A 23110-nucleotide genomic window follows, 5' to 3' on the forward strand; every position below is an offset into this window, starting at 1 on the left:
TCCCACTAAATTCATGAAAATGAATAACATACAAACACTTAAACTGCGAAGGAAAATTCAAAGGATTAAGTTCCTCCATCTGCTTCGGAATAGTCGGCTATCTCTTAATTCGCAGCAATACATGCAACCGCTAACAGGGCGATTGATAAAGCACCTGCACACCAAATCATTAACCCCGTATTGTGCCAAGACCGACACCTTTAAATACCCTTTGTTTCCTCACACAATAACCGAATGGAATAACTTGCCCATATCGATTCTTATTAACACTGAAAGCATTGAACGTGTCGACAGCTGAACATACGGCAGTTGAAAAATGTTTTTTTTTTTTTATCTTGTTTCGGTACAGTGTTTTTGAAATTATTTATTTTCCTACAATCATTCCATTGCATTTATTCCCTGTTATTTTTGTTTTGCTTGTCATGTGCGTATGCATTTTCTTGTTTGCTTTTTCTGTAGTTCTGCCCCTCCTGCAAGGGCCCCTACAAGGCCTGCAGTATGTTCTAAATAAAGAAATAGGGTACATAAAAAAAAAGCTTTGCACTCCATTGCCTTGTGCTCCTTCTATGTCATGAACTGCAATGAGTTTCTCCTAATTGCTATCCTGGTTTGCTGTCTGTGGAGAAAACGTGCAAATGTGCCACAAAGCTAACCTGTAAGTATTATGTTCACAGGTGTGTGGGCAGCGGCAGAGGAAAGGATATGTGTTAAATACAAATTGCATACTGGATAGCCGTGAAGGAGAGGAAGCCTGTCATGGAACTGCATTGAACTCCAAAGTCTAAAATCAAAGGAGAGAAGCTTTATGATGATTCAAAAGCTAACAATACACTGCCCAGCGAACGGTATACTCTTCGAACTTATTTAAGGGTCTGTATGCGGTGTTGACGAAAATCTGTTGATGACGACTGTTCATCAGTTTACTCCGAAAATAATGCACAGTATTTTCAGCATGTTCTTTTCTCATGTTAAAGTATATTTAGATACGTAAATAAGGATGTAGTTGCTGTTTCAAAGGCCTTGAAGTTTAATAACTGTACAAGAAAAGAAATAGGGGCGTGCAAATAGCAATTTCTGAGACAGTCAAATACGAATCGAATAATGAGCAGCTATTTTGACAATTGATGTAAAACATTATTCACGTCCTAGTATGAGATTCATCAGCTTAGCACTTTTTTTTTTCATTACGTTGCGCATTATCAAACGTTTATCAGAATGCAGAGATCTCCTAGCATTAGGAACAATTCAACAGTTCGCATATACAGGACTTATCGGAGAGTGCGTATGATCCCTGTAGCGTAGCCTGTTGAACTACGTGACTTTTCTAGTTTTATGCTTATCTTGTGCTCATAGTGATCAAAATTGTCATACTTTTGCTCCAATTTTATGTTTGATTGCACCCAGTTGACATTTTATAAAATATTCAAAAGCTATTCCAAAAATATTCGTATTTACGAGCATTGACTATTCGATTCGTTATTCGGAAGTTCAGAATATTTGCACACCCCTAAAGAGAAGTGAGCCTGGTGGTAGAAAAATGGCGAGGGTTGGCTGGAATCATAGACTTAATCCACAGAGAATAGAGCGAAAGTTGATTTCTCTTTATTTTGTATGCCTTCTTATGCCGTTTGCTAATTGTGCAGGTAGTGATGTTTTTCTGACTCATGTTATCCAAATTTCGTGCACTTGCCATGAAATGTGGCAAATAGTGTCTTTGAATTCATTTGACTCCAAAGAACACGCCGGTGAGAAGATGGACAGCGGCAACCGGATGACCACGGCGAGCGAAATTAGTCTTAAAACATTGCTCTCTTGATAAGCACCAGCTTTTGTTCTTCAAATTTCATTATTGAGCCTCTGTGCTGGTATTTAGCAGTCACTGGGTCAGCACTTGTAAGGAGCAATCAAAGTATTTGAAACCTGCAGCAATATGTATTGCTGTTCTGAATTTTATGTTCCACTCTCTGAAAAGTGTTAACTATAAAACTCAGCTTAAACAGCAGTTCATTTCATGACCCATGTTCAGCACACATTTCTCGAATTTGTTTCAAAACAAAATGTTTTTAGCAGATGAGGATGCGATCAGCACTGCAGCTTGACTTCTTTTGTGCAGTTGCAACAGTACATCTAATTGCTATAATTAATAATGAATTATTAAAAGCTAATTCTAATTATTATTACTGTTTCTGCACAGAATTAGCTTTTACTAATTTTATTTGTTTATTAAAAAATTTGGTAACATAAGTGTCTTAGAATAAACTTGAAACTTCATCAGTTTCTAGCCCTGGTTGACCCTGAGTGTCTGCGTGGATTTTGCCAATGTGTATCTTGTTTCTCAAGATACACGATACTTTGTATGATGTATAGAAAATTTAGATACTGATACACATTTTTCCAAAAATATCATCAGATGCAAGATGCCCAGAGTATGTTAAGATATTATCTAATACCTGTCTCACACGGGCGTTTGGAAGGCCTTCCAACTGATAGTCAGTTGACTCAAAGGTCAAGTTCGAGCTGCTACACGGGCGGTTTTGAAGTCTGCTGAGTCAATAGTCTATCGAGTCAACGGAGCACCTTACAACTCTATCGAAATCTCGATGGCCTTTGAGCAACGGAAACGGAAACAGCGCGAACATGCCCTCTCGTTCACAGTGTGCATGTACTCACGGTAAGAAATTACAAATCAAACCAAAATGCTCTAAAAATACTAAATACGAGTGTTATTAATTATTCAATAAAGTATTTTTGCCACTTGGTGTTTGCGAACTGCACATACTCTCGACAACAGCGACGTGCAGCGACGCAAACGTTGCCACAGTTTCGCCACTCAACAACTTAAAAACTAAACATATATGTATGGCAATGTATAAACAATCTTTTTAATGTATAAACAAACAAAAAGAAATTATAGTGCTTTTAAGTGGTTTTAATGTTGTTTAACCTTTCGCGACATGAAAACGAAAATAAAGATCCGCAGCACCACACAATTTGGCGAGAAACGCCGGAACCACTCAATGGCCTTTCAAAAGTGCCGTGTAGCAGCGTGACAACTCCTTTGAGTCGATAGAGTTATGGCGTTTCGAAGGCCGTCGACTGGAAGGCCTTCCAAATGTGCCCGTGTGACACAGGTATGAGATATATATATACCTTCTTTACTGCCCAGCCGTGCTTTCAGCTTGGGGAGTTGAGCAATTTTCAGGTACTTGGTGAACATATAACGGTTTCCAGCAAGTATGGACGCGAGCACAAGAAGTAGAAATGGACAGGACAACGCTGGACTTACAAATGAAGTTTATTGTGAATAAATTCCACAAATCCCCGCCACGCATGCGTATACACCCATGAACAATAACAAGGTTTGTAGTCAAAAGATACACACGTACACAAAAGCCAATTCACACCCCTTCCAGACAAAGGCAACAACACTTGGATTAACAAGATAAATTTAGAAATTGAAGTTCTTTATCATGAAAACGAAAATAAAGATCCGCAGCACCACACAATTTGGCGAGAAACGCCGGAACCACTCAATGGCCTTTCAAAAGTGCCGTGTAGCAGCGTGACAACTCCTTTGAGTCGATAGAGTTATGGCGTTTCGAAGGCCGTCGACTGGAAGGCCTTCCAAATGTGCCCGTGTGACACAGGTATGAGATATATATATATACCTTCTTTACTGCCCAGCCGTGCTTTCAGCTTGGGGAGTTGAGCAATTTTCAGGTACTTGGTGAACATATAACGGTTTCCAGCAAGTATGGACGCGAGCACAAGAAGTAGAAATGGACAGGACAACGCTGGACTTACAAATGAAGTTTATTGTGAATAAATTCCACAAATCCCCGCCACGCATGCGTATACACCCATGAACAATAACAAGGTTTGTAGTCAAAAGATACACACGTACACAAAAGCCAATTCACACCCCTTCCAGACAAAGGCAACAACACTTGGATTAACAAGATAAATTTAGAAATTGAAGTTCTTTATCATTGATATGAACCGCAGGTTCACTCACGCATCATATAAAAATATAAAGAATAAAGGTAACAGTTCTAATAGTGCAGTTTAACAGCAAAGATTTGTTTCTGGCTTGCTCCCCTTACAGTAAACGTGGCAAGGCCTGGTCGTAGAACTCTACTAATAACCTCATGGCAATCGCAGCATCGACATCTCCAGTGGAACAACTCAAATCCAGTAATGTGTTACAAAACCGAGTTTCCGTATAGAATCACTGGCTTCAAAATGCAAAAGTTGTACTATAGAGTAGTAATTGAAGTGTTGATTTGCGGAATTTTTGTTAAGCAGTTGTTTGACAGCAGCAGTTTGCTGTGAAATTTTCATTCTCCTCTTATGCAACAAGCCTGAAAATACTGAATCTGTGCATCGGCAAAAGAGAGTTAAAACACATGTTGCAATTAAAAATAAAATTGACTTCATGCACAGCTGCTACAGGCACTGGGGCCATTGTAATGAACCAGACTGTGGCTTTGTGCTTTCAATGGAACATCGGAGAAAACAGTGACTTAGGCCGTGATTATAAAAGAACTTGGGCTGTTCAACAAAACTTGTTGCTGAGCTAGTTGGTTCACAACTTAAAAACAAATTACATATAGGAGCGCTAACTTCCTACTGTTTGTTCACCAGAAACCATGCAATTTTATACATGAAACATAAGTGCAATGTAATCACAGTAGAAACAAACTAACAGGAGTGATATGAGCTAACATTGCTCGTAGGCCGGTGATCTGTACTGAATTGACATGGCAGGTACAGTGCTCACGGAATGAAGCGCATCAATTTAGGGCAAGGTAATGCGCACAATTTCTTTTCCACCCACTGCAGTTCGTATCACATGGATATTATGTTGGCGCATACATTTAAATTGGTGTCCGTGTCACCGTTAGTGACCAGATTCAAAGCGACTTGATGTGGTACTCTCAAGTACTTTGTACATATGCAGAGCTCTACTAAATGTTCCCTGCCACATTTTATTCCGTGAGCACTGGACATATGAGCACGCATGCATTACAGGCTTAATTCGAGTAACCAACCTAATGAGGCAGCTGCACATTCTAACCTTAGTGGCGATTACAAACTATTACTCCTGGATGACATTTCTGTGTAACTTAATGCTAGTGATGATGTGAAAGAGGGTGAAAGAGAGCGGTTTGGATCAGAGAGCAAACGGGTATAGCCGATATTCTAATTGACTTTAAGAGAAAAAAATGGACCTGGGCAGGTTACGTAATGCACAGGTTATATAACCGTTCAACCATTAGGGTTACATAATGGGTACCAGGAGAAGGGAAGCGCAGTCGAGGATAGCAGAAGACTAGGTGGGGCAATGAAATTAGGAAATTTGCAGGCGCTAGTTGGAATCGTTTGGCGCAGGACGGGGTAACTGAAGATCACAGGGAGAGGCTTTCCTCCTGCAGTGGACATAAAATAGGCTGATGATGATGATGATGGTGGTGGCGGTGATGATGATGGCATGCTAATGCACTTATTTTCTGCGCCTTCTGTGAAGAAAGCCTTGATTATCTCCCTTTCAGTGCAGTTTCTTGCTTTCCTTGGAAAGTTCATTTTGTCCAGGAGCGGCGCACCACCACAGCGCTTGCAGTAGTCTGCCAAATGCTCGCCCATGTTGCAGTTGACCGCCAATCAGTGCTCTCTTGCTTGTGCTGTTTCTGACACTGTAGCACCCCTCAGCAGCTATCGCCATTATAAACAAATGTTCTAACATTGGAGATAAAAATTTAGATATTAAGGGCAAAATAATGTTATCATTTTGCACGAATAAACAAGAATGTTTCTTTTTTAATATGTCATCACGACTTGTGTCAGAAGTGCGATGGACAAAAATAGTTCGAAATTAATTGAACTGTCTATAACCCGTTCAAACAACTGTATTTTCTGTTCTGGAACACAACTGAACTGTGAAACGTTTCACTTAGGTGCACTTGATGCATGATCCTGTAACCTTGCTGCCTGATATTGGTGGCCATAGTATTGGCAGAGTGTACTAGAAGCCTTGTTGGCCCGGCGCGTGTTGGGTCGTCAGTAGTGGTGGTGCTGCAGTCAGTAACTATTGAAAGGGCATCCCAGTGACATGCGTTGAGGCACAAGCCGTGCATAGAGCTACGATTTTCTGTATGTGTTCATCAGTTAGTGACAACGCCGCTGCTACAAGCAGCACTTTGTGCGAAGTACGTGATAAAGCACAGGTTGCATCAGTCAGCGCACTGCCCAAGTATTCTAGTTCACTGTAGTACTGGTGCAGTGGTATCATTCTGTGTCATCAGATGAGTGCCGCTGTCATAATGTGATGACGTTTCTCTGTTATTTTGCTTCTGCCGGACAAGCTGCCAATTTGTCATGTCCAAATAATCAGGTTTATAGCCATTGCATTTGTAAATGAGCAGGGGTACGTATAGGTGAACCTCGATATGATGAACTATTGAATATGACTAAGTAAACCTAAAATGTTTTCTGTGATATCAGCATGCAACGAATATATACATAAAAACTTTGAGGACGCTTGACTTTCGCCTTTAGAGGGGCCCTGAAGCACTTTTTGTCGAAGTAGAGAAAGGCATTTGTAGGAAAAATAGGCTATTTCAGAAACACTTTGCCGCAAAACGTACTTCGTGCGTTCAGCAGAAGCAGAGCTGTTGGCAATCAAACACAGCCTCCATTGTGCTCCCGTTCCTTCTTCAATGCCTTGCACTGCGAAGGCTACTGTGCGGTTGAGCGTGCCCACAATGCTCCGCCTTCTAAATGTCACCGTGGCACGCAGTTCAAATTTCATTTTGGATGTTAACGTAGATGCCACGACTTCTGCCTTTGGTGTCTACGACGTGCTAAACATAAGCCAAACGCGGTTGTTTTCAGCGAGCCGCAGTGCGCTTAGCCAGTGGACTCGTGGCGGCACCCCGCAGTGGCCACAGTATCTATGCCATGTAGCCCACAGCTGCCTGTGTGTAGCCATGTGTAGCCGACCGCAGCTTGATGTCATCTATCGGCCAATAGTAGCCGTGCAAAGGAATAACGAAATAGTTCGTCCGATGACGAAATAGTGCATCTAGTGCGATCCGCTTGCGGGCTCCACGCACCACATACGACAGCAAAACTTGGCTGAGATGCTACCCGCAGACTATGTTATTTCAGCAAGCCCGAGGGGTGGTTCAGGGCCCCTTTAAAGAGCCCCTGACCAGGTCTGGCCATGTTGAGCTGACAAGCGCAGAGCCTGCATTGCGTGATGATGATCGTGTCTCCAAAGTATTACATCGCTACGTGCCGCAGAAATTTAGGAAATTTCAAACCAAGTGCAGTTTTCCCTTCTCCACGCAGCCGCCGTGCTCCAAGCTGGAGGATGACGTACATGTGCTAGCGCGCCTATGTACACGTGTTTGCACTGCGACGTTGCTCGTGCTGACACGTGAATTCAAGAATTATTCAAGGCAACATCTGTTATCTGTGTAACACATTGCTAGAATAGGCGAATTAAAGCTTAGAGAAATAATAAAATACCCAAACAGAATGTCTGCTTGTTTTTGTTTTACTTTGCACTGCAGCAAGAGAGATGTACTTCTGTTTCGTCTGCTTGTTCCCGCGTCGTGCAGTTGCGCGTGCAGACACCGCCATTTCATTTTCTACCATGTTCCAGGACGGGATCATGCTCTGTGATCCGCTTGTGTCTACCTCAATATTTATATAGCACAGACTTGTACTGCTAGTCAGGTGTCCTCGTGCGCAGTGCACAAACTCGTGTGCTGCACGAAACGAGACAGTCGCAACCGCTCACCCGCAACGCCGTCGGCGGAAGTGTGCCACGCTGAAAAAAAAAGAGAAAAACAAAATGAAGGTGGGAGTGTGACGTGTGCATTATGCGATCCCCGATATCCGGTATGGAAGAACGCAGGGTATGAATTTCGCTTGTGGAGGCTAGACGGGGCAAGTGGAGAGAGTGTCTCTCTTGGCAGTGGAGCTCGCCTCCTGAAATCATGAGTTCGCAGTACTTAAATATTTCTATCTCGGCTATTAATGAGCCAACTTGAAACATTTTTGTGGCAGAACACTCCCTAGAAGATACATAACTTCCAGCATATAACCGTAGTTTGCTGTGTGGCCTGATGAGGGGCCCTTTAAGAGTGGAACTCAGTAGCGTTATCGGGCTGCAATGATGACACCGGCACTGGATATTCTGCGACACGGGGCCAGATAGAAAGCAATGGTGGGCCAATACCTGTAGCAGTGCAGGGCAGAGCAATGGCGTACACCCTGTTAAGGAAGAGGCTACAAGCAGTGACTCATCAATGGCTCATAAGCAAGGATAAAAGGGTTTGTGTGTTAGTTTCCACATAACAGAATTATGTTTTCTTGTATATACAAATTATTTCCTCGTATATTCGGATTGCAGTCTTATGCTATCATTCAAGCTCTGAGTAAGTCGGACTTTACAAATTTTCTGACGCATTTTGCTTTGAGAAATTCAATTAGTTGAGTAACACCTATGAGCCACGCGGAGGGTTTGCATGGTTGGGGTTCGAGATGATTTTTTTTTTCTGATGGACAACACGGCTGTCAGCAGACTCGCACACCAGATTTTCAGCTGCATGGGGCCCTTAATGCTATCAGGTTAACATGTGTAGGATGTAATGAAGGTTTTTTTCTTTTGTCAGGTACAGATTCATTCTCGCGATGTTCCACTGCACATGAAAAGTGGTAAGGAAGTGCAGGCAGTCTTTTCAACAAAACTGGAAGATCCTTATTCAAAGAATAATAGGTGTGATATGGTAACAGGAATAATATGATAATAGGAGCAATATTTGGCTTGGGTGTTAACAACACCATTGTCCATGCCCCACTTCATCACACAGCCAGCAATGCCAAGAAGGCACTTCTCTCACTGTTCGTATCCTTGACAAAAAGCAGGGTTTAAAATATAAAAGAAAGATACAGATATGCGTCATGTAATTCAATGTAACATGAAGGCTCGTACTATTATGTTGCAGGATATGGTAAGGAAGTGCAGGCAGTCTTTGGAACAAGATTGGAAGGTCCCTGTTCAAGGAATTATAGGAGTGATATGGTTGCAGGAATAATAGAATAATAGGAATAATATTTGGCTCAGATGTTCACAACAGCATTGTCATGCCCCACTTCATGACACAGCCAGCAATGCCAAGAAGGCACTTCTCTCACTGCCCGCATGCTCAAACAAAAAGCAGTGCTTCAAATATGAAAGATATGGTTATGTGTAATGTAATTCAATGTAACATGAAGTGTCATACTTTTTGGTTGTAAAATATTGTTACGTGTGGAAAGACACAGACGAGAGATGCTATTTACACGCTATTTACACTGGAGCCAGGCAGCCAGGCTGACACTCGCTCGTGCCGAGGGCACCGACCAACTTCTTCGTCGTTCTCGCGGCGGCTCGTCTCTCGCGGAATCATATCGTAATAATACGATGATTATTACATAGAAGGCGTCGTAGATTGGACATTTTCACCATCAAACGAGTGAAGCGATACATTTCTGCAACCAGCCACCACAGCACCCCACTTGCAATCAAAACTTCATACGTCACATGCTGGAAGCACAGACGTGCACGAATAATGCATGATTTGATGTAACTTTACGTCCACTAGTTGTAGTATATCAAGTAGTTATTCTTCTTTAGAAAGCATTGCAAGTTAAAAAACTGCTGCACTGCAAAACACGTAAAGTGAGACGACTACGACCATGCTACTTGTGTGGCTTCCGCAGCAGTACGTGCTGTGTAACAATTGTAGTATAATGACTAAGCAGGTTTGTTTGTATTAGTCAAAAAGTGGTATGGGGACCTTTTACCGGTATTTTGGATCTTCGTTAAGCTGCACAATTGCACGTGTGCTTGTACGAGGCAAAGGTCACTGGCACCCTGTTTGGCACCACAGGGCAAATGGAACCCTGGCAATAGTTGACTGGTTTTTAATGCCGTTGAATTTGGCATCAAGGAAATGTGGGCGGTTTTGTAGTGCAGGACTGTCGGGTGCCCAGCAGAGCTCTCTTGTGTGAAATGCAGGCTCCTTCGGAGGGAGCTTCCCAAGCAACTGACAGAGCGTGTGCAACAGCGCCGAAGGCCACGGGTGCGCAAGAACTGGTACAACTCGCTGGTGTTTCACCACCCATACTTCAGGGATGTCAACGGCATGCGGGCACCTATGAATGAGGACGAACGCACCAAGCGAGCCAACAAGGAGATGGACCCGTATCTGTCACCTTCATTGCCTTGGACCACTAAGGAGTGTCACATGCTGGTAGGTGCTCTACTCTGGCCAGCAATCTGTGCTTGGCCATAGCAGGTGAACATAAACTCGCATGCTTTTTTATTAGCCCTTTGACTGCCACTCCATAGACCAACGACCCTCGTGCAGTCCCCGCCACTCCTGAGTATACTCGTTCTGCATTTTCAGCATGCGCCATGCCTCTCCAGAAGCAACTCGTGCAAAACACAACTTGCCTACCTGTTGTGCAGTCTATAGAGAGGTCATCTAAACACACGAAAGCTTCACAGGTCCATTTCCTGACAAGTGGAGCAATAGTATCAATGCTGTCCCTCTGTCATGGCCGGGATCCAGTGCGCCAGATCTGTTCACGCTACAGAAAGTAGAGGGAGATATATGAATACACTTGAAGTATTACGAGTCAAAAGAAACCATCAATGAAGAACCAAATTTTATGTACTTAGCATGAAATCTCTGCTGAGCCAACAGGAGAAAAAAAAAAAGGGGAAATAAATGACCGGTATTGATCAGTGTAGAAAGGATAGTCATGGCCATGACCAACACGGCATGTCCATCTATCCGGACTATGAGAGATGAAAAACATTTTGAACTGTTTACAAATACTGAAATGGGATAAAACGGCAACAAAAATGCAACTTCCATGTAGCATAATATGTCCACTGAACCAACACACGAAAAATACCCAGCAGGGGCTGTGCGGCAGTCGGGAAAAGAGAACTTGGCAGTCAAGTCAGAAGCTGCTACAAAATTTTGAATCGCATTAGAAGCCTAGTTTAAAATAGCGTAGATATAGAGCAGCTTCCATGCAAAATCTTGCGCTTGAAGTACGAGTGGATGCAGAAAGCTTGCAAAAAAAAAAAACTATTTTGATACTGAAACGGAGAAAAAGAAGAACATACTGACATTACCTCTTGCCAGAAATGACACATGATTGAAAATGTTGGGAACCAGCAAGGCTCTTCAACATGACCTGTGAGGTTGAATGAAGCTCCTAATGCACTGAAAATCTTGGAGGTGACGCACTTGGATTTGCATTGTATCTATTAACCACAAGATGCATGCACTGCCTGCTTAATTGCTAATTTTAGGATGTTTATAAGAAAATGGGACAGTTACCAGCCCTGCAGCTTTGCCAAGGTTGCTTCAATAGTACATGCTGCTCATTTATCGCTGATTTAGCCAGAGTGCAGTTTTGTTGCAGTTGGCCTTTAAGAGAAAGCTTTGGCTTGGGGGCTCCTATCTAAATACATAGGAAATGAGAAGTCGGTTTTCTCGGCAACCACTGCAATGAGGTTTGCTGCATTTAAATGAAATATTTGGAGGATGCTTAAGCTTTGCCTTTAAGAGTGGAACGCAATAGCATTCAAAGATCCCCGACTGTTTCTCCCGCTTCCCGGCAACTGCAGCGTATGTAACCGTAATGTTCACCGGGAAACGCTGGCGGCGAACGCTATGCATGAAGGCGAGCTTTCTGGTAGATAGAAATGTGGCTTCTTGCGTAGGCCGCGATGTGGCGGAGGCAAGCGCCATCTGGAGGTGTTGCCAGGAACCGGGTGCGCTGCTTTATGGCATTTGAGATTTGCGCGCGCAAATCTGGGAGGCCATGGCTGCTTATGAATCGTAGAAACGCTGGAAAAGAAGTTTGTGTTATTTTTTAGTTTTCGCACAACGGAATTACGTTTTCTTCTATATTCAAATTACAACCCGATGCTATCATGTCTGTGGACTGTATGTAAGTTGTACTTTAGGATTTTTGTATTTATTTTACCTTGAAATGTTTAATTACTTCACTTACTTCCTTGCGCCGCATGGAGGGCCTACATAGTTGGGGATGTGTGGTTCGAAATTCTTTTTGCCGAAATGACATCCGACTTTGGATGCGGGCCGCCGACATCAGATTTTCTGCGACACGGGGCCCTTATCGCTATTCGATTAAAATGTTCAAATCTAGTGACTGCTGGCAGCTACATTTTTATTTAGGCCATCAATGTTTAAATAAAATTTGTTGAAAATTCCAAATTTTCAGAAAATGAAAATATCAAGTATAGAACTCTGCAACACAGCAATTAAAATATCACTCTATAAACTGCGTCTAATAGGACATCTAAAGCGGACAAAATTGATGTATTACATAGGCCTCTCATTTAGACTACTAATAAGTGAGTAGGACTTTTGCAAAACTCTTGTAAACAAGGTAATAAATTTACGGAAGGTATAAATTGATATATAAAGTTTGTCTGCTTTCGATGCTCTAACGGATGCAGTTTACAGAACTGCGATACCTGCTTTTGGTGCAAAGCTACGAATTTGTCAACTTAGTGCTTCTATTTTTTCAAGCTTACTAATTTTTGACAATTGCTTTTAGAAAGTACAGGCATTAAATCAAAATTCCGCTTCCAACAGTCACTAGAATTTAACTTTTTCTTGCAAATGCAACTTCATTAAAATCAGCCCAGTGAATATCTCAGAAAAGCGTTTTAGCATTTTACATGTATATTTAAATAGGCGGCATCGGAGTTGGGCCTGAGGTAAAGCTTCCTCTTAAAGGGACACTAAAGGCAAATATCAAGTGAAGCTAAAGTGATAGATTAGTACCCGAGAATCTTTGAAATCTCAATATTATCACGAACATAGCCTTAATAATCAGGAAATTGAGAAGTGCAGGACATGGTTAGAGACTCCCCCAGGACATTCAAGTACTTGCCCGATGACGAAAGCACTCCTCTGTTAAATTCTGTCACTAGTACTCGACCATTTGTTGCGAAAAAATCCTTTTCTTGTATTATAAGATGAAATAAAATGCTACTTGTCCAGTTCTATTTCATTTTCTAGAAAAAAGAACTAATTGAAATTACCCTTGGCAACGACGCGGGCGTTCGAAAGGTTTCATTTTCGCTTGACTCTGTGCCGCCCACACTTTCACGTTTCACTAGTTCTGTCATTGCGTAGTGCTGTGCTGGTTTTTCTGGCTTGCGCAACTCACACCAACTGCAAGTAGCAGAGAATTCAACTTCCATGTGACGTCGCGGGATGCCTGAACTGTCTACGCCACTTGACCAAGAAGCAGCTGCAGCGGCGGATCCACTGTTCTGTCTTGGCTCAGTATTGCTGTCTGTCGGGCGCCCTGTATACTCACTGACAGCTGCAAAGGATGGTGATGGCGTATGCAGCATCACCACTCCCTCATTTGGGAGGCGGCAGATTTTAATTTCGAAAATGGCATTCGAACTCTTCAGATGCAATTTTCTCGTAAACTAAGTCTTTTTGTGGTGCGAAACAAGCATTGCGAGGTTTCTGCAATGGTATTTAAACAGTTCACGTCGACTTAGTATTTGCCTTTAGTCCCTTTAAAGGGATTCTGTGACACATATTGAGCCCATTTTTATTCATAGTGTGAAGAAGCAGTTGTGAAGATTGTGAAGAAGAAGACGTGTGTGTGATCCGATTGTGAAGAAGAAGACGCGCCTCGCGGCACAGCCGCATCGCCAACGCGCGGCTCGTCTCGGTTCGCGCTGTTGATTGCTGGCGTCCGTTTGGACAGTGCTTCGGGCTGCTTCGCCGTTCCCGGTTACTGTGCCTTTACATTAGGAGCCGCCGATAAACCTTTTCTCAATTGGTGGAGGTGCAGGGTACTCAAACCCCGTCGCTTGAAACCCTGGAGCTGAGATCAAGAACGCTACCACCCGCCATGACCGACAGCTCCTCCCAAACGGCACTGACGCCACAGTCCGTCGCCTGCACCGGCGTTCCACGACAACAGGACCCCAAGGTCTTCAGCGGTGCAGACGAAGAAGACGTAGAAGACTGGTTTGCATCATATGAACGGGTGAGCGCACACAACAAGTGGGATGATCCAGCCAAGTTAACTCACGTCATCTTTTATCTGGCTGGTGTTGCCCAACTGTGGTTTCACAACCACGAAAGTGACGTGCCCACATGGTCAGTCTTCAAGACAACCTTTACGGAAGTGTTCGGCCGACCCGCTGTTCGCAAGCTGCGTGCTGAACAGCGCTTGCGCGCCCGAGCACAGCAGACGGCAGAAACGTTCACAAGCTACATAGAAGACGTCGTGGACCTTTGTAAACGAGTCAACGCCGCAATGCCCGAAGCTGAGCGAATTCGCCATATACTGAAAGGCATCGATGACGGCGCATTCCAGATGCTCCTAGCCAGGAATCCGCACACTGTGTCTGAAGTTGTCAGCCTATGCCAAAGTTACGATGAGTTAAGGAAGCAACGCGCTTCGACTCGGCGTCCTTTGGGAAGCGACGACTTGTTGGCGAGCCGAGACGAGCCGCGCGTTGGCGATGCGGCTGTGCCGCGAGGCGCGTCTTCTTCTTCACAATAGCATAAAATGGGTCTTGGTGCCGGAACTTGCATGACAACACTGACATTGAGGATTTAATATATTTCAGGCATAAACAGCGCTAAGGACAAGAATGAGGTAGATGCACATAAAATGACGTTGCAATGCGCTGTCCAACAAGTTATCTTTTTTTATGTAAAGTGATTGTGAAACATCCAAGCCCCTTTTTCCTTTCTTTTTCTTTACCATAACTACCCTTGCAATTAGGGCGAAGTGCCATCCTTTCGGTAACAAAGCTTATCCCTGCTGTAGCTGCTAATGATTGTGCACATCTGACGTTTAGGTGGCCTGCGGGCCCTATCTAATCATTGGTGGGAAGAATGAAAAAGGGCGAGCAGGGATGGCTGCCAACTTCATGCACGCTGTCTTTCTTCCGGGGCTGTCTTTCCGTGCCCCTAGTGTTGCAGATCGCGTAGTCTAAGAGACAGTGTTAATTTGAAAAAATCGCTGACAGAGACCGTGTTGTAGTGGACACAAAAATTGGCAGATGATGACAACTTTAATTAGTGCAGTTGTGCTGAATGGTGCAGCTTTACGAACCGTTTGCCCTCGCTGCCAGCGTTCTTCATAATGGCAGCGTTGTGACAGTGAGTGCTCGTGGTCATCCAGTGAGATATTTATAGGTTTACATGGTCCGTGCATTACACTATGCTTGTTATTTAGTGAGTGAATGTTTACTACAATTTATGTGGCCGATATAATTAACGTATAGACTTGTGTAATGGATGCACTTTCTTATCATGATTTTAACGAGCCTTGGATGGGACCCGGCCATTTTACCTAATTTTTCCAACTATGTGTATGAAATCCGCCGTAAATCACTGCAATCAATTGCCTCCTCTTGCCATCTAGTAGAGCTGTGCGAAAGTATAATGTGTGTGAAAATTCACTGTTGAGCTTGATCTGAATCAGCGCACCGAACATGAGTGCTTCTCGGTTGGACTTTTTTTTAAATAGTGGCTGTCAAGTTGGGGGTGCGGCCCTTACATGGGCGCAGCCCTTACATGTATTTATATGGCAAGAATTTGCCTTCGTGTAATTGTTTTGTACTTCACTATCACTAATAATGCTTTGCCTTTCCAGCAAAACTGCATCCTCTTTTCTTCTTTTGTTTTCTCTGAAAGTCCTAGTACAAGCGATGATGTGCATGACTGCTATTGAATCTGATTTCGAGTGAATTCGGCTTGGCCATAGATGTTGTAAATTATTAGAAGAGGTTTTTTTTTTTCCGTGATTCATCGGCATTGCCTGCTTGAAAGCGAAGCAATACTGGGACACATATTGTTCACGTGCAGTTCACACGCCATTGATAAAATACTCTGCAGACTGGGTCACTGAAGTCTGCAGGTTTTTTTTTCAGGATCAAAAAAGCATGCAAAGCAATTTGAAGTGAGGTGAACATACAGCAACATATTGATTATCTGGACATAAGCTATTTATACCATTAGAAATAACTGTTAGTTGGCTATCTATTCTCTTGGGGAAAATATGAGACTTTGTCCTGTGTATATATTTAAATATATTGTGTTTGTGCATGGTGTTCAACGTGGAAATTTTAAATTACGTTAAAATAAAAAATATAGATGAGGTAGCCGCCGCTGATGCTTCTAATACGCTTGTCCTCTTATTGTCAGGATTTGTAGAAGTGAAAGTATGAATTAAAAGCTGTGAGTGTCCGCACCAATAATGATGCAGTAATCTTTTAGCCACCGTAAAAGTCTAAGTGAAAAGGTAGAGGAGGCAACTAAAAAGAAACCTGATGATGTGGGCAACAGAACTCTCGTAATGACACGTTAGGCATGTGGGAGGGCTTAAGCTTCGGCATTGCCGGGAGGGGGGTGGGGTGGATACGGACCTTTCCAGGAAAACTTCGGAGGTGGCTCGGACCTGGAGCTCCCGCGTTGGCAACGCCTATATGTCATGCCATCATCATCTCGGCTCATCGTCATGCTGTCATTTCATAATTGTCATTGCTTCAATAATATGATCTCATGGTCCTCATGCAGTCATCATCATACTGCCTTCCTTGTTCCATCATTTTTAATCTTTCTTTGTCATTGTACTGTAATCATACTTTTGTCATTCAATCATGATTGTGCTGCCCTTCTCATGCCTCTTTGTCAACCATCGTGGTGGTGCCATCATCGTCACTCCAGCTTCGTCATCCGACTCGTCACACCATCGTCGTGGTATAGGTTTCATGATAGTCATTGTCACGCCATCGTTACTGTCATCACGCACTTGTCGTCCTTCAATTGACCTCATGCCGTTGTCATGCCATTGTCGTCATGCATTTGTTGTCATACTGTCGTCGGGATACCATTGCAGTCGTTTCATTGTCATCATTGTAATTTCGATATCCGACTCTCATCGTGCTGTCGTACTGTTGTCGTCATGCCATCATCATCATCATGTCGTGTCACCAGTTTGATCACTTTAGTATCATTATCCTGTTGCCGTCATGCTGTCGTCATACCCATAGAGTGTCTCACTATATTACCTAGAGGGAAATCTGGTGCTGCTGCGCTGTGGTATGCAAGGGAATGCTGGTATATTGTGACTTTGGATTGGCATTGTTCTCAAAGAGCCAGGCAAGCACCGTTCCATCTGTCACAATGATTAATTTTCTACTGAAACAGCACGTAAAAAGCTGTTTTAACTTTATTATTACACAAAAACATGTTTTGTTTAACTATGAGAACGTGTTATTGTATGTACAATTATATAAAATGTAGAAAGTTTCAGTGGGCCGCAAAAGTTGAAGGATAGACAAGATTCGGGCTCTCTTTGGAACAGTTTGTCATCTATTCTTGTTTGTCTTTGCTTGGTTATGCATTGTAGGTGAGTAAACTTCACTGGAAGATGCAATATGCATGAATGGAAACACTTTATGAAGATTTTACTATAAGAACATATTATTTGTGTAGCCATATCCACGTTTTAGATGAAGCATCTTACAACACCAGCCAACACAAGCCACGCAGACACATATACTGTCATTCCCTTGACGGCACAGCGCCCCTTAGGAAACTCCCATAGACGGTGGCGTCAAATTTCCCTTTAGTTGTTATGGTGAGAAACTCTATGGTCATACCACCTTCATTGACCTATTGTGATTATGCCGCCATTGTCATGACATCGTTGCCATTGCATCGTCGCCGGACAGATGCTGTCATGCGCTGGCTTTCATGCCTTCGTCGTCATGCCGTCTTGATCGTGCCATCGTCATCATTCCCACTTCTTCAGCCAGTTGTCATTATGTTGTCATCACACCATCATCTTCATACAGTTGTCGTCTCACGGTCCTCTTGTCCTCGTCGTCACGTTATAGTTGTTCATCATCATCATCAGCCTGGTTACGCCCACTGCAGGGCAAAGGCCTCTCCCATACTTCTCCAACAACCCCGGTCATGTACTAATTGTGGCCATGTCGTCTCTGCAAACTTCTTAATCTCATCCACCCACCTAACTTCCTGCCGCCCTGCTACGCTTCCCTTCCCTTGGAATCTAGTCCGTAACCCTTGATGACCATCGGTTATCTTCCCTCCTCATTACATGTCCTGCCCATGCCCATTTCTTTTTCTTGATTTCAACTAAGATTTCATTAACTCGCGTTTGTTCCCTCACCCAATCTGCTCTTTTCTTCTCGCTTAATGTTACATCTATCATACTTCTTTCCATAGCTTGTTGCGTCATCCTCAACTTAAGTAGAACCCTTTTCGTAAGCCTCCAGGTTTCTGCCCTGTACGTGAGTACAGTTAAGACACAGCTGTTATAAACTTTTCTCTTGAGGGATAATGGCAACCTGCTGTTCATGATCTGAGAATGCCTGCCAAACGCACCCCAGCCCATTCTTATTCTTCTGATTATTTCCGTCTCATGATCTGGATCCGCTGTCACTACCTGCCCTAAGTAGATGTATTCCCTTACCACTTCCAGTGCCTCGCTGCTTATCATAAACTGCTGTTCTCTTCCGAGACTGTTAAACATTACTTTAGTTTTCTGTAGATTAATTTTCAGACCCACCCTTCTGCTTGGCCTCTCCAGGTCAGTGAGCATGCATTGCAATTGGTCTCCTGAGTTACTAAGCAAGGCAATATCATCAGCGAATCGCAAGTTGCTAAGGTATTCTCCATCAACTTTTATCCCCAATTCTTCCCACTCCAGGTCTCTGAATACGTCCTGTAAACATGCTGTGAATAGCATTGGAGATATCGTATCTCCCTGTCTGACGCCTTTCTTTATTGGGATTTTGTTGCTTTCTTTGTGGAGGATTACGGTGGCTGTGGAACCGCTATAGATATCTTCCAGTATCTTTACATATGGCTCATCTATACGCCTCATTATAGTTGTTATACCAACATTATGATTAAAATGGCATCTAATTGTCGTCATGCTGTTGTCATTATACACATTTCTCATTCGATTGATATCATTCTTTGTTGGTCATGCCATTGTCACTGCGTCGACGTTATACAGCCGTTGTCATGCCTCCATGTTCCTGGTCGACCTTGGCAAGCCAGTGCCATATAAAAGTGAGATATTAGAGTATGGGGCATATATCCAAAGCAACAAAAGTCTCATGATTACCACTACACGTGTCAAACATGACTTTGGGGCATATGATCTGTTGCGGCATTGCTTGATTGTTATTTCCATTACCTTCGACAGCCATCTTGAGATGAGCCCTGCCACAACTTTTCATTAATTTTTTTTTTGTGACAGGCATATGAATGCATTAAAAAGCTTTGCAGAGGCTTGAGAAGAAAGGCATAGTGCGATCACATTTAATGATGAATGTGCATGGCAAATGTGAGTGGTCACAGGTTTACAGATAGGCAAACAATTTCCTTGTCAGTTAACAAAATGAATGACACACTGACACATGGTTCTTTCGATATTGTTATTCGGTAAGCTTTAATAACTTCTCAGATCATTTGATTGCTGTTTTTTGCTATTGCTTTGCACTTGCCAAATTCAAACACCACTAACTTGACAAATGGAGACACCACAATACGACAAATTGGTACCTGAGTGTTCAATGTAAAGAGTGCACTTGCCAGCTCTGGATCTGACAAGGGTCTCTTTGGGTTATGCAGGACTTAACTTTTAATGTGGAAGCATTATTTGGTGAGTACCCTAGCCCTGTCACACGAAAAGTATACTGCCTTCTATCTGCACAAAAGTGTTTAGTTTGCAAAGTTAGGACATTTAATCGCTACATTAGTGTAAATGTAGGTGATTGGTAGATTTATAAGAGATAAGGAACAATTTAAACCAAAAAAATAACATGAAAAGAGAGTACCCCTAGAGATGCATAGGGCTCTTTAGAATATGCATTGGGGAAGCTTATAGTAGGGGTGGGCCAACTGAAATTTGGGGGTGGGCCAGCTTGAAGTTTAGGGGTGGACTAACTTAAATTTAGGGGTGAGCGAACATGACATTTGCGGTTGGGCCAACTCAAAATGCGTGGTGGGCAAACTTGAAATGTGGGCTGGGCCAAGCTAAATTTGGACATGGGCCACTTGAAATTTGGGGGTGAGCCAACTTGAAATTTGGGGGCGGGCCAACATAAATTTGGGGGTGGGCCAACTTGAACATAGGGGTAGCCAACTGCAGTGGAGTTTCTGCATTTTTTTTGTTATACCGCACCTTAGTCATTGGCTTTTGTCATGTCATGTGAACAGAGATCACTTGCAAAATGTATAATCAGAGTTTTCAGGTTTCCTGAAAGGGTATGTGAGGGTTGATGAGTTGGAAAAAGATTGCATGAGAAAAAGCAAAAGGATTGGAGTGTATTTTTCAGAGGCGAGTTGAAAGTATTGAAGAAGTAGTGAAGAGAAAAAAAAAGGATAAATAAGTGCAGGAATGCAGTGTGCATCAGATACTGAGATAAATAAGGAGATACCCAAAAACCTACCTTATACTGAGAAGATGCTTGATAAGCCAGAAAGGATGCAAAAATAAAAGACAGCAGTCAATGCCACCTTGACATTCCTGCACTAGCTTGCCATGACATCATGGATTTTGACAGGGTCTGATGTTGCCTAGTGAATTGTTTGTTATGGTAAAGATGGCCTGCATTGTATTCTAAAGGACTCAAAGACTGACCTTAGCATTAGAAACATTTGCTTCACCACGGTGTTCCAAAGATGAAAAAATAAGTTAGATCTTGATATAATGAACTTCAACCTAACAAGATTCTTGATATGACAAGGTATTTAACTATTTATAAATTCTTGGCCATAGAACACCATGCATTTTGATCCTCAATATTTATTTATTTATTTATTTATTTATTTATTTATTTATTTATTTCAACATGCTGCAGCTCTAATGACCCAAGCAGTAGGGGCATACAACATAACAAACACAATAGAAAAAAAGAAATACAACATACAGCATAATTCAGCGAGAACAAGCAAACAAAAACGGTTATAATTGTATAACATCCATATAATGAAGTTTGTTTATACCCAATTTCAATACAGTCAGACCTCAATATAATGAACCTCCATTTAACGAAATTCAGGATGTAGTGAACTATTTTAATTTCCCAATCTTAGTTCTGTTGAAAATCATGTACTTCTTTCCATGTTTTAATGAAGTAATTTCGTGACATGGTTTCGGTTTAACAAAGTTTACGGCTATCCCAAGCATGTACTTGGAGTCTGTATGGCTAGTAAATCTAGCGAAAAAAGAATACAAATGTTGGCCAAGGCAAAATTCATTTGCAGTTAAGCATCCTTCCGCATGAAAAGTTTGAGCGGCAGAAACGGAGCCAAAGCATGCATGCTTGGGACATGGTATGCAGGAAACACTGCTTCCCATACTTTAGCAAACAGCGCAAATAATGGGACACAGAAAAGGGGCACGCTACACAGCGCCTGTGTCATGTGCCCCTTTCCTGTGTCCCGTTATTTGAGCTGTTTGCTAAGGTATGTGTTCATACTGACAAGCCCAGCCAGCCACTTTACTGCTTCCAAATTTGCGGCATTGGTAAAGAACTTGTTGAGGCCCTGGGAGCATGGCAGCTCAGAACGCTCGTAGAGACATGGGAGCTGGCAGTTCCTTCAGCACAAGGGGGATGGTGCAGCAGATGCATGTTTATTTGCCCACTACCCCTTAGGAAAATTCCTCCTCCTCTACCCTCCTCTACCCTTGCTGTGGCTGCTCATAGCTGTCCATGCTCAGGCTACACACCATATCTTGGAGGTACTGTGCGGTAACTTCAAAAGTTAAGCCGAGATAGTTAGTGCTTTGATGCACATTGTGTTCCTACGCATCTAGAGTTGGTGATTGCATAATCTCAGGACATGTTGTGAGCATTCGCTCGCGTGGCAACAGCCAGTGTTCGTGGTCAGCAGGTGAGATCTGTTCATATTTGCCTGAGCGCGTGTCACAATGATGAAACTGCAAATATAACTTCGTATAGCTGTCTCCTTGCTATCGCCATCAATGCTTCACTTTTCTGGCAAAACTGTGACCTTTTGTTCTTCTCTGGACGAATATCTGTGTCTTCTTGCATTGTCTTTAATTCATAGGTGCCATCTGATGACGGCTGCAGGCACTAAGCGCGGTCAGGCATGGCATCCAAGATTTAAGGTGTCAACACATGCAAATCTTTGACACCATGATACGGATGAATTGCTATTCGCACAATCTGCACCACATGCACTGGCGCTCATAACAGTACTATTATTGCCCGACTTTCTTGCGATTTGTTTAAAAGTGCTTACTGACCGGATACTATCCACCAAGAATGTTCTGGAAATTTCTGAAATCATTTTTACTGCTGAAATTTTAAAAAATTTAGTTAGTGGAATTCGTCATTTAACAATGTTTTTGATTGCCGCCACGAAGGAATATCGATGCAATGAACAGAAACTGCTACAGATGGAAATGGTCAAATGGTTGAATTACATGTGGCTGCTTGCGAACGCACCTCTTAAATTGCATGCAGCTTGACAAAGAGCTGCGGCCGAGACGCAGCAGCAAGACCTTCATGTTGCCGTCACGTTTGCATAGAAAGTCCAAGTGCGATAAGATCATATGATGCGCCACGCACTGTATGCTTTGGGTGTGAAGGAAAGCTTGCGACGGTGAGCTTTAAAAGATAGTGGCTTGATGCATACCTGTCTTCCCGCACAAGCAGAAGGGCGATGGGTAGGGGAGGGAGGGGCATCTTCTCCTCTGGCCTGGCTGTAGCTGTGCATGGCTGTCAGCACGCCTGAGTGCACATGCGTCCTGCAACCCGAGAATGCTGTGGCTTCATGTGTGCCGTGTTCCTGCGTGTTTAGTGCCAGAGGTCACGTAACCTCTTTTTTTCATAGACGTGTTGAAATGAGAAGTAGACAAAGCATCCGCTCCCTTCCACCTGTTATCATTATAGTGTCATCCAACTGTGGGCAGCACTATCAGCTGTGGTGGATGAGAAGAATTTGAATTGAAT

General features: G+C 42.9%; 1 protein-coding gene across 2 annotated transcripts in view; it reads left to right on the forward strand.

Moving 5' to 3' along the window:
• The window catches only part of LOC126537914 (snRNA-activating protein complex subunit 4-like), an 87082-nt gene that overhangs the window by 8853 nt on the left and 55119 nt on the right, over positions 1–23110 (forward strand). For both annotated transcript variants that reach the window (XM_055074527.2, XM_050185019.3), the window contains exon 3: positions 10070–10304. In XM_055074527.2, the coding sequence (XP_054930502.1) occupies positions 10070–10304 (235 nt within the window). The remainder of the gene's footprint in view (positions 1–10069; positions 10305–23110) is intronic.

This window comes from Dermacentor andersoni, chromosome 4, assembly GCF_023375885.2.
Source record: "Dermacentor andersoni chromosome 4, qqDerAnde1_hic_scaffold, whole genome shotgun sequence".
NCBI lineage: Eukaryota > Metazoa > Arthropoda > Arachnida > Ixodida > Ixodidae > Dermacentor > Dermacentor andersoni.